Raw genomic sequence first — 18,712 nt, forward strand, 5'->3', positions numbered from 1 at the left:
ATTTTTAACTAAAATTGCTTCCATCTGCATTTTCCATGTGTCATAATTATTTCTGTTCAAAAGTTCAATGTGATTACTCATATTTCTTTCCATATTCCTCCCTTAATTAAGTCTCATAATCTGTTAAAATTGAATCAACTATTCTTTAATAACACTCACACAATAATAACTTTTATTTACTTTTTTATCATAACAAAACTAGATATATAACATATGATTTTATAAAACAGGTAATAAGTAAATTGGATGATGTTGTAACTCCAACATCAACCACACAAAGGCTATTAATGTCTGATACATGATTGTCTTCAACTGACATGCTGTTATCACAAACATTTTGCAAATTATTACATTGTTTTGAACCAAGGAATTTATTATTATATCGGCAAACCCTAGCAAAGTGGTTTGGCTTACCACATATTTTACAGATTCTTCCTATTGCAGGACACATTCCATGATGGATACCACCACATCTATAACAATTATTAGTTTTGCTTACCTGTCTGTTGTAACCTCCTTGTGACGTGTTATACCCCTGCTGCTGCTGATTAAAATGTATTGCACTCATGCCCTGTCCATCTGTAAATTTAGAATTCACGTAATTGTTTTGATCTGTTTTACCTTTATTATTGACAAGTCACACATTTTTTTCTGCAAGTTCAGATGCTTTACAGAGGTTGATTACTCTATCAAAACTTGTATCTTCTCTTAATAGTTTTTCCTGCAACTCTTTATTATTCACTCCTAGAATTATAAGTGCTCTCAATATTTTTTCTTCCTGTTCTTCAAACTTGCAACATCTTATTAGATTTCTGAGGTCTGCGTAGAACGAGTCAAAATTTTCATGAGGTAGTTGTTTCATTGAAAATAAAAGATGAATGCTCATGGTCATATTTTGTCTTGGTACACAGTGTTTTTCCAATGTCTTCATCACGTTTTCAACAGTTTCAACCACAGACTCATCTTTTATTGAGTTGTACAATTTCAAACCATCTGTCCCCAGTAGATTTTTCAGTCTGGCTAATTGAATTTCCTTACTTTCTTTCGTTGTTTTTGTAGCAATAAAGTAAATGTCTATTTCTTCCTTAAACTGTTTAAATTTGTCTGAAATGTTTCCCTCCGATAGGTTGAGTGGATCTGGTTTATTGAACTCCATAATATTTAAACTTTACTTTCTCTTCTTCTATTTAAACTTTACTTTTGTTCACAATCGACTGCGCCATGATTGTTAAAATGTCATAGTTTTGTATTAACTCTATTATTTATTAAAACCCAAAAGTAAATATTTACAAACACAACATAAACAAATGAATATTAAACATATGTTATTTGTCACTTACTATGTCACGATTTCGCCCGTCGGGGCGGTTTTTGGGCCGTTTTGGGCGGGGGGGAGGGGTTTAAGACTATGGCTTGTAGTTGATGCATATATTCACATATTTGTTGTTAATCTTTGGTTAATTCCGTATTTTTTTTATTTGATCGATAAAAATTAGGAGTAAGGGCAGCAATGAGACTGGAACAAGGTGGATGATTTAATTACATTTTGATAATGTTAATCATAAAATAAGTAGGGACTGATGTAGGGCCTATAAAAAGTCTCATTAAGGAAAATATCAAGGTCAGGTCAATTAACAGCATTAACCCTGGGAAACCTAATGACAAATTGTTGTGGAAACCCTGAATTATGAATAAGAGTGTGTTATCATAGACTTACCAACACAAGAAGACTTCTCATTCCATTGTAAATTGTGAAGCTCGTTTTTCGTGTCTAGTTCATGTACGGCGGTGACACTGGCGTTAACAAAATTTTGTTTCTATTATTTGAAGGTTAATTTTATGATTTGGGATTTATTGTTTTGTTAAATAACTAGGGGACGAGTTATTGTATTATGATTAGATCGTATTATTTGGTTAAACGAGGTTTTAAATGACTGAAATAACAGGAAACAAGTTGTAAACAAAACACTGGTAGGCTACTGGTACAGAACTAACAATAAAATTGGCTTTAGCTGTTCCATAAGGATGAGAAACCTACTAAGGGAGGTTGTTTCATCTATGGTGTTATAGAGTTTTATATTTAGCAGCTTATTCAATTTGTGTTATTTGTTTTCTCAAACAAACTTTACATTAGGCCTAGTATGTTTTGTTCTGCTTAATAAAACCTTGGTTTAAGGTATAATTTTTTCTTTCTTTAATACATATACTCTCAGTTTTAAAATTGGGAGTTATCTTGCATTAACGATTTGAAAAACAGCAATTCTTTGACTTTTATGCTAAACATATAAATCAACCAATTATTAATATTCAATTTTTTAAATAACCATTGTACTATCGATCCAAGTCATTCCAGTTATTTCTGGTAAGTTTACTATATCACCAAGGGTATGTACATAACACTTAACATAGTTGCTAGGCAGCGGCATATATGGCTGCATAATATTTGATTTTGTCAATACATGTCCAATAGACCCAACACTGTATTCAATGTGCTGTGTATTCTTTATTGCATTAAAGAAAGATGTTTGGTTTTGCTTCAAACGCAAAAACTAGGTTATATTTCTAATATATAAAATATTTTTTATATCAATAACAATTTTTAGAAACAATAATAATAAGTAGGTAGAGGAAACAAGCTGAACATTCATAGCTCGGCCGGGGCCACACTTGTAATTTATAATCAGCGAGATTGGTTTTTCCGTTTTCACGTGCTCGCACATGGAAAAGTTTGACCGTGACCACACTCGTCTTTACAAGATAGTTTTTTCTCACTGGAAAACCAGTGAGACTGGTTAACACGTTTACGGATATTTTTACTCTAGTGTGGTCTGCCCCATATACCATAATATCAAACCCAAAAAAACCAACTCCCCAGAAAAAACTCAAAGCCAGGAAAAAATTCAGCGAGGTAAGATGAGTGTGGCCCAGGCCTTAGGAAAGACAAAACTTGAAACTCGGATGATGAATCTGGTCCAAATACATTTTTAGGATTTAATCAAACTCTTGAAACTTATCTTAACATGAAGGAGATGTCACATATCTCAAGCATTTGTGTAAATTATCATTATACAGTAATTTTTTATCTACATTGTTAAATATGTAAGAAATAAGTAAATTCAGAATCAAACACAAAAAGTCCATTTTAATTCCAAATCTAAACATAAACAAAAAACTGTAAACAAAGTATTTTAACATGTGATTTTTATATATTAAGCAACATTAATTAACAGCATATGATTTTAGACAGAAATATCCATCAAACATTTTATTACTTTTCCTCATTATGGTACTTCAATTTTTATGCATGATAAAAATGTCTGGACCCAGATGACATTGTCAGTTGGGCTATCAATTGAAGATGCTATCTGTAACAATAACATAAGACCCAGTGGACCCTGACAAAATCATAGAACAATTCAAATGACAACTAAAGCACATGCAAAAATTGTACTAAGTTAACCGAATGGTTTTTTTTATCCAAATGTATTTAAAAAGTTGCAACTTAAAGGAAGTACCTATGAAACCTAGAGTTGTCATTGGCTCTGTGGCTAATCGACCATTGAGTCATGCTTGCTCGTTTGGAAATGTTTCACAATTTCTCTTCCTGTACTGAACTACTGTAGCTGAGTATCTACCAAATAATCATCGTCACCCATCAGAGGATTTTCAGGTCAGATTGAAAAAAATACTCCTGAAGCAGCAGACCTACAGACTGATTATTTTTGTACGGATGGAAACCCCAACTTAAAAGTGTGTTACATTGATATAAACCCCAAAATAAAATTCCCCAGCCACAGCAAACCTGCGGACTAAGCCAATTTCCATTTGCCTGAATTGATTTGAAATTAAATATATTTAAACATTAGGTTTAACGAATACCTAGGTTTGCTGCTACAGGGAAGCTAATAAAGTGAGTTTTTTTAGTAAAATATTTAAAGCTTAGTATAAAAAAATAGATTTGCCAAGTTTGATCAAACTATTCCCATAAACAAGCAAACTACAATATTTTACAATATTCTCCATAAAATTTGCGATTTTTTGAATTTTCCCCATAACCAATAACCGTACAAAAACACTTTGGTAGGTATATTAAATTATGGGGTTTTTAAGCTCTTAAAAATGGTCTAGAGAGAAATTGGAAAATTTTGTTTTTTGAGGGTCAAAAATGGGATTTTTACCCCATAAAACCCCCCGTAAAACCCTGTCCTCAGAGTCTGATCATGCTGGTTTGCAAACTCATTCAAGTTTATCCCGCCTTACACCTTCAAACCCAATTTCATCAAAATCGGACACAAATTACTCAAGTTCGTGTTCATGGACTTAATTTATATATTACATAAAAATTGGAACGAATCGTGTTTTTGGCCTCTATGGACATCAAAATGAAAAAGTATATCGGTCCCGGCTCCAGGTCTTACTGTGCCACCTACGGCAATAGCTACTTCCCTATAGGGAAATTCGCTAAAAGCCTATTAGTCGTGGGGTATATTGCAACATATGTTTTCAGTACTAAATATTATTACCTTGTTTACATAATTTTTGAACTCAACCCCTAAATGTATGATTAATCCAATTCCCAGAGAAAAAGACCCTAAACATCCTCTTACCATTTCTTACCTACCACTGTTTATGTGAGCTCAATCAATGACGTTAATTGAAATGCCCGACACGTGCTGAAATATGTGAAGGAAGCCTATTTTCTCTCTCTATGCTTGTGGGTTTGATTAAACAAACAGATTAACTGTTAAAATTAATATTCAGTTCAATCTTCTCAACCGAATAGATTTATGGACATAAAATGAAAATTTCTTTCGAAGCAAATCTGCAGCATAATTGGAAAATTGCAATTGCTTCATTAATGGGTACAAAATGCAAGGAATTTACATGTGAATCTTCTTATACAGGTTTAGTTTTGTATGGAGTTTGTGTGTAGGTAGACAATCCAGAAGTAGCTGTTAGTAGTTTGTGTTTAATTTTCTTGGGCTGATTGCAATACAGTCAATACAGAGCTATTTCCCTTGTAGCTCATCTTGTCGTATTTAAAATTTACAAATTACAATCCAGCCGAACTAAATTTGGAAATATCAATCGATAACTACTCTTTAACATCTTGTAATTTGTACTGTTTTGTAACCAACACACACTTTTTACACCTTTGTTGTTATTTTGGTACAGTTTATTTGGTGAGAAAACATTTCTGATAGGCCAAACATTGATATTTGCAGCCGAGTTTTCAAATTTGTTACATTAAAAATGTAATATTTATACATTATTTAACATGTTTACATAGTTGCCGGGTCCAACCGACTTGTTAGGTTGTCCGACCTTCGCTCCCCCTTCCCTTGTCATCTTACATATACACAATGGAAAGTTATATTTGCCAAATCTCAGTTCTTAATTTGGAAATGCTCTATAAGCTTGCTAGGCTCAAAGTCAATACAAGTCGCATTGTTTCGTTACGTATAACCACTTATAGGAGGTCCAAGTCTAAACTAATTAGTACAGGTATTTGCAGTAAGTATGAAGTGTTAAGGACGTTGACACGTTGGAGGTCGATGACTCCCCACCTCAAGGTGCGCCCGCCGGCTACTCAAGGGAAGGCGCTTATGTAATGTGAGTCCCGACGGAATTATATTGGCCCTGTTAGAGGTTATGGACAAGAATTTTACCAACAGTTTTCTGAATGAAAATATTGACTTAAATACTTTTATTCTAGGTAAGGGTTTTAGGTTTGAATTGGAGTTTTTGAAGCACGCAGGATCTACTTTTTATCACCAGATAGCAATTGATGGGGGCGAAAAAGAGCGCATTTCAACTCAAATAAAATGTGAACGGATGAATGTGTTGAGTGAGATGCATTGTGTATCACTGAATGGGTTTTTATTACCCAAACATGTACCTTTGCCAAGTGACCAAGACAGTCGGGTCAAGTTTTGAACCATCAAAACGATACCGACCTTTCTCAGGATTGATCCGGCTACATTTTTTCATTTCAAGCGCGCACGTAGTTAATCAAATTTAATTTACATTATGGTGATTACAATGCTATTTTGAATAGCAGTGGCAGTGTAACTGCGTAACATTTTTTAAAATAAAATAGTCAACAAATAGTTGAAGTTAGAAAAACTAAGGCAAGAAGAATAAATTGTGGTTATATGTAGAATCTACAATCTACATATTATACACGTTACAACATGAAATAATACAGTTATGAAATTTGTATACCACTAACTACTTTGATGAGCTAATGACAAAATGCTTACTAAAACAACTGATAAATAAGCACATGTTTTTATATATCATACGCTGTTCGTAACCACGCGATTTTAAAAGCTCGCTCTAACAAATAGGTCGTTCGTGGTCACGAATAAAAATTAGTTTGAGGTTGAAGCACTTTTAAACAATTGCAGTTTGAGTATATGCTCAACATATACATAGTGACCGTTTCCAACGTTGGGTTGATAAGTTAAAAGTTGTTTATAAGAAAGAAAAATTATATTTTTACAGCAACATTTCCTAGGTGCTTTCATAAGGAAGTGGGATAGTTATTTTTTGTTCCTAATCTGATAACTATAACTTTTTTTTAATTATAGCCTTTTCAGTTCAGTTCTTAGAATTGAAAATATTCATATAACAACATTGTTTACTTACTTAACACTCTTAACAGCATTGTTGTTCTACTTAAAAACACACAATGGACCAATGAGGGCCAAGGATTGAGAGAGAAGAAGTGACATTGTAATGCTTCGAACTTCAACTAATCAGCTTTTTAGACCAATTTAATTGTCAATGAGTGGCGTTCGCCAAGGCTCGTACCTTAAATTTTCTACTCGTGTCGTTAAGACTATCTTTACGCGTTTGTTGCGTAAACTACAATAACGTGGGGACGGAATGTTATGTCAAGATTGTGTTAAATCTTCTAGTACCGAGGTGGTACCGAGTGAGACTATTTTTATTCCGTTGTTTAATTGAATCAGCTGACCTGCGGAGCTCTAAGATCAGCTGTTCATTAGATAGGACAGTTATATTTAAGCACAGCTGGGGGATTCTGTTTCAGACCATATCAACCACATAAATGACATAAAATCGCTGCTCCATGCAATGTCCATATTCAGATAAAACATTCAATACTATGCTGTGTAGTTCAACTACTGTATGACGTGCTAGTTGATTGCCCACTGTTTGTCATATACAGTACTATATTTATAGTTTAGTTATATTTATAGTTTAGTTTATAGGTTAGTTTTTCCGGTTTCCTGCTGATTGTAGATTTGATGATCAAATCAGCACTCTCAAATTGTGTCGGGATTTTCCACTAGCCTCAACATTTGATGTATATGGTCTAACTATACATCGATAGTAAGACTGTATACATCGATGGCCGCACCTAACTTCAGCGTGCCAGAAAAAATAATTTACAAATAATTAAATCTGTTATAATTGAGTTAAAAATATCATTAATTTTAATTTTAGTTGCAGCGATGGCCGCAACTAACCTCAACGTGTCAGAAAAAAATACATTTGTTAATAATTCAATCTGTTATTTGAGTTGAAAATAGCATTATTTTAGTTGTACATAATGATATTTAATACTTTGACGTAGCATTCAAAGGTGACTAGGTCTATGTACTGCTCGCTGTGCAGTTTTCGTCGTACAAAACAATATACCACTGTGCTGAGTTGTTCCAATGATTTGCTTAACTAGCGTTCCCGATGTAGGGTAGGGGTTCGGTGAACGCGGCTTAATTATTTCCTTCGTCAAAATTAAAATGGATGTTTCTAGCCCCGTCACTTAAAAATACTATGAAATTAAAAAAATGTTTTTAGACAAATTCTTAGATTGTGAATTACTTGATCATGACGCCACTACTGTGTGCGATTAATGCGAAGTTGTATGTGTTCTAGATAGACAAACAATTTGTACAGTTCTGCAATTGGTTTGGCAATAACACCAAATTAAGCACTCAATTTTTCTTAGGGGCTGAACAAGTTTACTAAAACAGGTTCGACTCTTTTGACTTCTCAAATGTGTCTGTACGTCTTCGGTCTTCATGGATCAGCGTTGTTAAGCAAAAGTTTTCAAATTCGTATCTGCCGAGCGATAACATCAAGTCGTTCAGCTTTTGTTCTTGCTGGTATAAACAATATATTTTTACGGGAATATGATACATTTAGCCACTACTCAGAACTTTCAACATTTCTGTTGGTGAAAGTCTACAGATGACTAACTTACGAGTTCCGCGAATTAACGGACACTCTTACAAATATCGTCTATCTATAACACATTACTTGACATGGTCTGTACAAACTGAAACGGTGTTTACGCAGAAAAACATTGTGGAGTCTTCATAGGTTGTTTTATTTTTACAGAAACACTAAAATGTAAGTGGTTGACGTCCTTGGATAGGCCAAGTCACCGGTCTGGTCATCTCAGCCTTTGGCAACAGAATACACAGTAAGCCAACTTGGCAAACAATTAAGTTATTAATTCTCAACAGATTTCCCGCAAGGAAAGTCCTTCATGCGAGTGTCTTGCCAGTCATCATTGGTGAGCTCGCGTCACTCCTCCGCACCATGCCATCGTGTTGATGTTGATGCGCACATGGACATGTAGATTGTAGATAACGTGTTGTTATCTGATAACCTACGCGAATATAATGTAAATTACAATCACGAGGTTGAGTTGTCCGTGTTGATACTATGTTGATGAACAGTTTCATTATGTAGCTTCAGGTTTGCTATGTCAGTACCGTCGAGTTAGTCAGGCATCTCACTTCTTAACTCATCATTCACTCATTTGGTTAAAATGCACACCTAGGTGACGCTCCCATCTCAATTGGTAATATAACATAACACGCCAAAATTAATACGATTACTTTTGTTAGCTTCAATGCCAAATTAAAGCATGTTTATATTGATAACATTAACGCTCCTCAATCTTTTGTGGTTATGCCGCTGATCGAACCCATTCTTCTTGTCCGAAGCACTAACCACTAACCCAAAAGTGTAGCAAAACATTGCTTGTAGATCAATATGTTTTTCCTACAGTTACCTAACAATGTACATGTTCTCTCACTGATTTGAGAAAGCAAAGTGGCCAATTCGCTCACCAGTGAGACAATGTTAACATTGTCTCACTCTAATTACTTTGTCTCACTCCAGATTTGCAACGTGAAGGCACGAAATAGTGAGCGCGTAACATGCAGGCAACGTCGTATGCGCGCGAAATACGTTGGCAGCACTGGCTGTAAATCAGCTGGTCAGCTGTTGTACTGTTGTATTTGTCACATCACATTAAATGTTATATTTAAAGTTCACTTTCTGTGTAAAAATAGGTTATGTTTCTTCACAAATGTTTTTGTTTTATGGTAACTGTAGGAAAAGTATAATGTGCAACTCGAGTTCAAAGTACAATTGCCTCACTCGAGAAACCATTCCTCACTCGCCTACGGCTCGTGAGTAAGGATTTCTCTCGAGTGAGTCAATTGCTCACTTTTCTCACTAGTTGCACAAATAACTATTTCGTCATACGCAGCAAAAACAGACGTTTTTAATGCATGCGTTGCGGGTCTAAAGTAGCATTCATTAGTCTCTAGGGAGTAAAAATCAGCTGTTGTAAACAGCTGTAAATTTCGATTGTGGCAATCGTATCGATCGAAATTATTTATCGATTGTTGATTAGGCAAGGTTTTGCCTATTGTTGTCGATCGCTTGACATATCGATGTTATAATTACCAATCGTAATAGACGAAATAATTGAATCAAGCTGCATATTTGCATTAGCAGAATTGAAAACAAACTGGAAGTCATTTTGACAGGTTATCTTTACACAAAAATTATTTCGTTTTCTAGCTTAGTTTGTTAATAATGTAAAAATATAGTTCTAGTTCACCACAAGGGCAAAAGGTGTTTTTTTCACTTTAGGCCCTATTGATGAAATATAAAATTTTTCTGTTGGTTAGACTTATTGTACTGGGACATTTGTAGGATATCAACCTTACCCACCGGTTATAAGTTTATGCAAAGACCCATTGTATGTCATTATGCTGATGTGTCGCGCTGGACACAACAGCAAAGATAGCATTATCGTCTGGTCACTGCCGCGTCCACGGCTCGCCAGACTAATGTGTGTGATAAGTTATCACCCAGTGGGGGGAGTGCTCGATGCTCGATGCTCGCCGCGCCGCGCCGCGCCGTGCTCGTGCCAGTTGCTCCGTGCTCGTGAGTCATATTGTTGCTCGGGGGCGCGCCGCGGATATCAACTTTCTCCCGGCAAAACCACGTGGATGTTGGATAGAAACTCAAGAAATCACGATTCACGACTATCACGTTGAAGTTCACTCGCTTGTGTTTTCACAAATTTAACGAATTAGCTTTGCAGTTTTGAAGTTTTAAGTGGTTGTGCTGAAAAGGTGATATATGATGATGATAAAGTTTATGACTTAGTGCTGGAAAATGGTTCGATTAGTGGAGTGTGAACATGTCGCCGGTCCCTTTCACCCCGTCGTCCAATGATTGTATTTTGGATTTGAGCGCTCTAGTGGGTGACGGTAAGTCGAATTTGACTTTTTAAAACTAAAATTCATGGGACTTTTATACTGGCATTTCAAGTATCTTGGAAGTATCAGACTTGGAACGCCAGAAGGTAACGTTAATATTCATACTTGACGTTCCAGTAGAATCCCAATAAAAAGTATGGGATGTGTTTAAGAAATTGTTAAAGCCAAATATTACATTTTTAGGGCAATTGATTATTCTGGGGATAGAACTAACTCCTATAATTTTCAGCACGTGGCTTAGAATAATTTATGAAAAAAATGATTTTAAATAATTGTTTCTTTAGTAAACACTGAAATGCACCATCTAACTCTAACTTACATAAATACATTTAAATGTTTTACAAGTGATTGAATCATTATTGTCATGTGCCTATAGAGGTCTCTTACCAATCGATCGTAATATAATCAAGAAAATATGTCTCCCTGACACTAAGCTCGCATGCTGAGTTTGTTTGGTTTGACAAAAATCAAATCAAACAACTTATTTTTAAGTTTTGGATACAGAATTTATTCGTTAATGTATTTTAAATTATTTGTACCACTTTAAATTAACGATTTAAAAGGAATATTTTTTACATCTACACGTTGCTCGTGTGGGAGTGTTTTAAATTTTATCGGCATTTCAGTTTCTGTACAATCCTGCTACGTATAATTGTTCATACAACATTAATAAGCTAATAAAATTGATTTACCTAGTCGTGCGTAAGTAGTATTCAAACCATCCACTGAGGCAAATCGTCAGGTCGATGAATTAAAACAAATTGCTGTGTAAAATAACATTGCCTGACTTTAATGTCTATAAATGCCTGACGTCATTCTATAAATGTTACTATTTTGGCTACACATATGCCTACATATGATGATATTCTATTTTTACTTCAAATTTATAATTGTATCCAACTACGCTGCTCATATCAGAGTTATATATGTTCTACAATTTAAATAGATTAAATTACTGCTTGCTTCTATTTTCAACTTTTGTTACGTTAACTTGTAATTTGTGTAAGATTTTTCACCACTTGAGGTTTCTTTTATAAAGATTAATTCTGCGAATCTCGTCAGCGCTATAATTCTTAACATGCTTAATATATATGAATTATATATTTTAAAATTCTTTAGGAGTCTAAGTTAGTTATTACATTTTCGTACTACCCTGATCCTGATCGGGGTCACGGACCCTACAGTTATGGATCATGCGGGTTTTTGCCACACACCTATGAGTCCATCCTAATTATATTGAATGTTTAAAGTTTTTTAATGAATATGAACCTTTTAAATTCTGTATTATAGCCTAAATCTGAACACGAAACGAGTCAACTAGGGTGCAACCTACCAATACATAGGTCGAGTCGTGACTATGGAAGCTACAGATAGGCATAGAGAATATCTTATCAAGAGTTGCAACTGTGGAGAATGTAATTTGGCATTGTTCACGCTACCCAGCTGTGTCTAAACGTATTTCTCTATTGGCGTGAAGGTGTTACAGAACTACGTAACGGTAAATTACATTTCACATTGAAAACCATCGATCTTTCATAGATCAGATGAATTCGATTCATATGTCGTGTGTAAAAAAATGAGCAGGTACTTTTTCACTTTATTATATATATATACTCTATGCACGTGACTCATAAACTAACGGTTGTATTCAGTTCGTCAGTGGTCGTGTTTATACAAATCGATTTGTCAGTCGATGCAAAAATATGGTGAGCAACAGCAGTAAATGTTATGGCTATGCATATCAGAAAGATGCGTGCGTCGTTCTAACAAATTGTCAATTTATTTCCTGTCCCTGGAAAAGGATTCATAGACAGTATTTATTTGACACTTTACTTCCTCGAGGTAAATTTTATTTCCTCGGTAAATTTAGTATCATACCGGAGTTAAACGATTTAGTGGTTGATCATTTGTACAAACTTTGACTTCTGATTCATATCCCCGAGATGACACCGACTACTATATTTAGGAAAATATTGTAGACTGGCTACCATTCTCGTGTAATTAGTAATGTCAATATTGTTAAAACTGGTTAAATTGGAAAACAATTTAATAAATAATTTATATTTTTTAATGTTGCTTGTGCTATCGATGAATTAATGCTGCTGTAACAATATGCAAGATACCCTACACAATACAGCCAATGAAACAATATAGAAGCGACGAAAAGAGTGAATTCTCCAAATTCCAATTTTTTTGCCACCGTGCGTTTTGCAATTCTGGTTTGCTATGAATGCTCTCAAAGCTAAAATATTCTTCAAACTTAAAAATTACAATATGTAGCCAATTCTGCGAGCTTTTAGAGAACAACATCCATCATTGGATGTTATTGGGTGGTAAAACGAATCTAGGCTATTGAAATTAATTTCCAGATATTTTTGGGTCGTGAAGTCCTAGCCATGTTCAAATTCGCATGTAGTCACCTCTCTTCTTACTGTGCTATATGCTAATGTTACATGACGATTTAACTTTGATACTATAATCAGAGGTTGAATAACCGGTGTAGTTTTTGGAACTAGAAGTGGAAGTGAAGGAACCGGCTAGCATAACATATTAAGCCGTTTGGGACGGTTTGGGTCACTGACCCAGGCCCAGACCTTGACCGCGACAATCCTTTCCTTTCCTGGGTTTAGCGCTCCGGCGCACCTCACTACGCAGCTGACACAGCGCATGCGCAGACAGTGGCGCATGTGCGAAATATTTGCTGTTAGCGGGGAATTCAAACTCTGAGGGGCGAATCGGGATTCTGGGCTACTTAGACGTTTTGATCATATAAGAATACAAAATGTGGTGTTGATATAGGTAATTAAACAGATTATTTCCCTGTGAGTATTTTAAAATACGTCATTAAATGTTTTTACCGAATTTCCCATATAGGGAGTAAGCTATTACCTTAGTACTCATGGTAAGACCTGGACCTGGGACCGATTTAATTTTTCATTTTGAGGTCCCTAGAGGCCAAAAACACCATCCGTTCAAATTCATATATTTATGTGTGTGTGTGTCCGTTAGCGCGATAACTCAAGCAAAAATGATCCAATTTTGATGACATTTCTTACAAACGTGTAAACCTACGTTTATTCGAACGAGTTCGCGATCCAGCATAATCAGACCATGGGAACGGGGGTTTATGGGGTAAAAATGGGGTTGTCCATTTTTTACCATAAAAAAATTTTGTAATTTTGTTTTTTTGTTTTGTAAAGCTTAAAAAAAGAAATAATGTAGTATATTGAAGCGCTGTTGTATGCCTAACGGTCACGGAGAAAATTAAAAAATAGTGTATTTCAAAATTCCCATGTTATTCTTGTGGAGAAAATGAAAATTGTTGTAGTTTACTTGTTTATACATTGATGAAATTTGGCAAATTTATTTATTTCATCCTATACTTTCGAGATATGGTCAAAAAACACTTTTTACCTTCCCCGTACCAGCAAACCTAAGCACTCGTCAATCTAATGTTATTTAAATCCATACTATTAAAAATCTAATGGTGTCTGTCTGTATGTGTGTTACTAATAGGTGCAAAAACTACTAAACCAACTGGGCTTAAATTTTCCAAAAATATAACTACCATACCAAGGACAATTATAGGACTATTCACATTTCGATACTGACCGTAGGCTTTGCCCCTTTGGCTTTAAAAGTTCCGAGGTGAACATTTTAAAAGTAAATATTGATTGGTCTCCATGTCTGCGATGAGAACACTAACAATGTTTGTTTACATGTACTTTGACATTTAAATGTAAACAAGAAGAACTGCTAAACTGCATATTTCACAATTTCAGACAGCTGATTAGAAGAAATTAAATATAATATTTTCCATAACTATGAGGTAGGTTTATTTTAATCTAACCTTTTATCATGGATTATTTATTCTAAAACTGTCAATGATTGTAGAAAAAAAAGATTCTATAACCGTCCGGCTCTGCTTTGGATTTTTTAAAGCGTCTAAGTTATGAAAATAATGTTTTTGATATGCTTTCATGGAAACAGTATAAAAATTACAATGTAAAGATGTTTTGTATGAATTTGGAGGCTACTTTAAATAAATTCTAACTGCTTAATATGTGTTAGATTAACTTAACATAACTTGCACATCACATTGTTTTTTATATGTATATTTAGGTAAATTAAGTTATTTTGTTCTGCTAAACCTGTGCTTAAATTAAACTAAAGAATATCATCAATAACTAAATTGTACTCGTTGATTTTTGTTTTTGAAAATCTGTTGTATATGTGTAACTATAATTATCAAATGGTAATACAAAATACTCTTATTTTATCTTAACATAGCTTTCAGTTCACATTTACTTTATTTGATAAATTTATTATTTGTGTTTTGCCACACCACTGATTAAATTAAACCAAGGAAAATATCATAAAACTAAGCAGTACACAGTGTTCTTTGTTTCTAAAATCAATTAAATATCTGTTCCTATGTTTACTTAATGGTAAGTGTGAAAATGTAAAGGCAATGGACCATGGAACTGATTAAAAGAACTGGTTTGTATATTAAGTTGTTTGTTGATATTTTTGTAGAGTAGAATCAGGGATGCAATGAAACTTATACCCTACTGTATTTGCTATTACATTTTTAGTACTTTGATGCTTTGATAATCATATTAGTTTTGTCTGCTGTCTTTAATGCTAAATCATTTGTTTAAAATTGTTTATAGTACCTATAGTTATAGTTTCTTTAATATTTCAAAAAACTGTATTGATAAGGCACAGCAATATTACTAAAGTTTATAACACCTGACATAGTTTTGCTAATGATTTATTGTGAGTGAAGAAACTGAAGATGGAAGGATTTGTGATTTAATATAGATAAGAGTGAAATTTAAAAAAAATGTTCATTTACATTTGATACTTAGTATTTTTGCAACTTCAAAATTGAAATTTAAAATGACAATAATAAATTAAAAGATATGTAATTAAGGGAGATGAAGGTAAATCATGTATGTCAAAGTTTTATTTAAAGATATGGTCAGTTTTTCTCACATCAGCCTACACAAGATTTAAAATTAATCAAAACCAAAATGGTGGTATCCACTACTTACCAGATTTAAAGGTGCCTAAACGTTTCTATTCAGGCCATAAAAGTTGATATTTTGTTTCTGAAAGCGTTGGTGGATGTGTAACCATTATATGCAACAGATGTAAAGATTAAAATGTTTCTATTTTGTGTCCTCTTCCTGTTGCAAAGCACGGGTACAACAGCTAGTAGGGAATAAATATGTCTTATTTATGGAAATATTTTGGTAAAAATCTAATCAGACACGTTGAAATTCGCTTAGTCTGCAGGTTTGCTGTGGCGGGGGTATTTTTCAATTGTGTGCCGTTTGTTCTATGTACGTTGTAAATACAATGCAGACAATGATGAAATGAAATGGTCATTGATTTAAACGGGTAAATCACAGTTTTAATTTTCACACAGGTCACAAAGGTTTCTTACACTTAACCTGTACTTAAATATGATACAAATATTTCCACAAAATAATTTTACAACAAAACAAAACAGAAATCATAGATACAGAAACTTTTAACAAAAATCAGTAAATTTTAAATCAGTGAAAAAAATCAGTAATTTTTTTATCAGTTTGACTAAGCTATATTTTGTCCAACACTCTTTACAACAGCTGTTTCAATTAAACAAGTTGGTTCTGTTCTGTGATGTTCAATAGCATTAAAGTTACAAAAATTACTAACAGGGTGCAGCACTATTATTTCTTTTACATTTATGACAACAGCTAATTTGCAACCAAAAGGTGAGTGAGCGTAGCGAACGAACTTCAACCTGGAGGCGAGTTAGCGTAGCGAACGAGCTAACCTGAAGGCAAGTGAGCGCAGCGAACGAGCTTAAACTAAAGGTGAGTGAGCGTAGCGAACAAGCTCCAACCTAAAGGTGAGTGAGCGTAGCGAACGAGCTCCAACCTAAAGGTGAGTGAGCGTAGCGAACAAACTTCAACCAGGACGTGATTGAGCCATGCGAACGAGATAATCTTGAAAATTAAGAAGTTAAACGGGGCAAAGCCCGCGGGTTACAGCTAGTAGTATATAGATTTTCTTTTTTCACAGATGTTTATTTTAATTTCACTATTTTACATAGGCCTAATGATTATTTTTTTATAACCCGTATTCCACTATGTAAATAACCATGAGACATATCTGCCACTGTCATATAATTATAAAATTAGATACGGCGGGGGTTGAATTAATAGACCACCATTTTCATGACCACTTAAAACACAGTTGGTCACATTGGATCATTGGCCCATTCTGCAAGTTACATCTGTGTTTACTAGTAGTCCAATCAATGAATGCTCTAAAGGGGGGTGTAGAGGACATGGAGAGGGGGAAATTTTTTTCTGCGGGAATGTGTTCGGGGTGGTTAGAAGATAAAAATACCAAAAGTCCCCGCCCCTGGCCCTGCTGCTTCAGCGGGGGGAGGGGGGGAAAGACCCCATTTTTTAGTTTTAGCGAATTTCCCATATAGGGAATAAGCTATTACCGTAGGTCTCATGGTAAGACCTAGACCGGGGACCAATTTACTTTTTCGTTTTGAGGTCCCCAGAGGCCAAAAACACCATCCGTTCAAATTCATATATATATATATTTATTTATATATGTGTCCGTTAGCGCGATAACTCGAGCAAAATTGATCCGATTTTGATGAAATTTGGTACAAACGTGTAAACCTACATCTATTCAAACGAGTTCGCGAACCAGCATAATCGGACCTTGGGATCAGGGGCTTACGGGGGTTTTATGGGGTAAAAATGGGGTTTTCTCATTTTTGACCCTAAAAACTTTAAATTTCTAAATTTCTCTGTAGACCATTTTGAAGAGCTTAAAAAACACAATAATTTAGTATATTGAAGTTTTTTTGAATGTTCATTGACTACGGAGAAAATTAAAGAAATTGTAAATTTAAAATTCCCATGTTATTCTTATGGAGAATAAATAAACTGTTCTAGTTTGCTTGTTTATGGATATATTTCAATCAAATTTGGCAATTTGGCTTATTTCATACTAAGCTATCAATATTTCAATTGAAAAAACACACCTCAACATCTTTCCCGGAGCAGCAAACCTAACTACTCACTAAAATTAATGTTATTTAAATTGGAAATAAATCTGAAAATTTATAGGGAATATTTTAGTAGAAATCAAGCCGGGTGAATGGAAATTCGCTTAGTATGCAGGTTTGCTGCTAGGGGGGTATTTTACTTCCACACTGAAAACCGTTCATCGTACGGAAAAAATGTAAATTATAAAAAGAAAGATGATGAAATTCTCTACAAGAATGGTCATATTCATTTCTTCCGTATTTGCATTGGTTTAAAAGATATTCTCAAAATAATATAAAAATTCTTAAATAAATTGATTTTTCATGCGTTTTTTGTCAAATAAGTTTATATAATCCATTAGCCTGTTGTTGTTTCACATCAATCAGGATAGAAAACAGGGTTTTTAACACTAACCTATATAATATAATATAATATATCAATCATATTGTGTTAAAAATCCTACTAATATTATAAATGAGAAAGTTTGGATGTATGGATGTATGTTTGTGACAAGTAAACGCAAAAAATACTGTTCTGATTGGGCTGAAATTTGGTGTGATGATATGTCTGAATTGCTATATCCGTCAAAAACAACAATGCATTACCTTACAAGGTGATAGGTATCCACGTACATGACGTATCCATCACATATCACAGAAACTGAAGATCGCCTTTGCCATATAACCTTATGCGTGAGAAATAGCCCATCGATAACCAAATTAAAAGTCGTTAAAACTGTTGTTGGTTGGTTCCAAAGAACTTGAACAGTGCAGGCATTTTTGGTCTTTACTCATATCACTCTCATTAAATAAAGGGAAATGGAGCAAGTTCAAATCGTTAACAATCCTTTAAATCTTGATAACTTTTTTAACTTATACAAATCCTTTGAAACAGAATTAAAGGTTTTGCTGCAACCTTTTAATCATTGATATCGATGGTTGAAGTCACAGAGGACAAAGGGAGAGCCATATTTTCCCGTGCCAGCTTGTTGTCTGCAAATGATTACAATTTGATTAATTACTCGCAGACTACGTATTACAGCATTGTAACAGTTAACAGATTCATCTCGTACAACTCCAGATGCTA

The 18,712-nt window shown here is 34.3% G+C and overlaps 1 protein-coding gene across 2 annotated transcripts in view; it reads left to right on the forward strand.

Moving 5' to 3' along the window:
* The window catches only part of LOC128991737 (cyclic AMP-dependent transcription factor ATF-6 alpha), a 59,896-nt gene that overhangs the window by 13,214 nt on the left and 27,970 nt on the right, over positions 1 to 18,712 (forward strand). The window contains exon 1 of one of the 2 annotated variants that reach the window (XM_054414890.1): positions 10,322 to 10,550. The exons of the other annotated variant lie outside the window; for it this stretch is intronic. Within the exon in view, the coding sequence (XP_054270865.1) occupies positions 10,481 to 10,550 (70 nt within the window). The 5' untranslated portion in view covers positions 10,322 to 10,480. Of the gene's footprint in view, positions 1 to 10,321; positions 10,551 to 18,712 lie in introns of those variants that run through there. 2 annotated transcript variants of the gene reach the window in all.

Source organism: Macrosteles quadrilineatus, unplaced genomic scaffold (assembly GCF_028750875.1).
Source record: "Macrosteles quadrilineatus isolate MER2022 unplaced genomic scaffold, UCM_ALF_1.0 Scaffold_4__1_contigs__length_99947679, whole genome shotgun sequence".
Classification (NCBI taxonomy): domain Eukaryota; kingdom Metazoa; phylum Arthropoda; class Insecta; order Hemiptera; family Cicadellidae; genus Macrosteles; species Macrosteles quadrilineatus.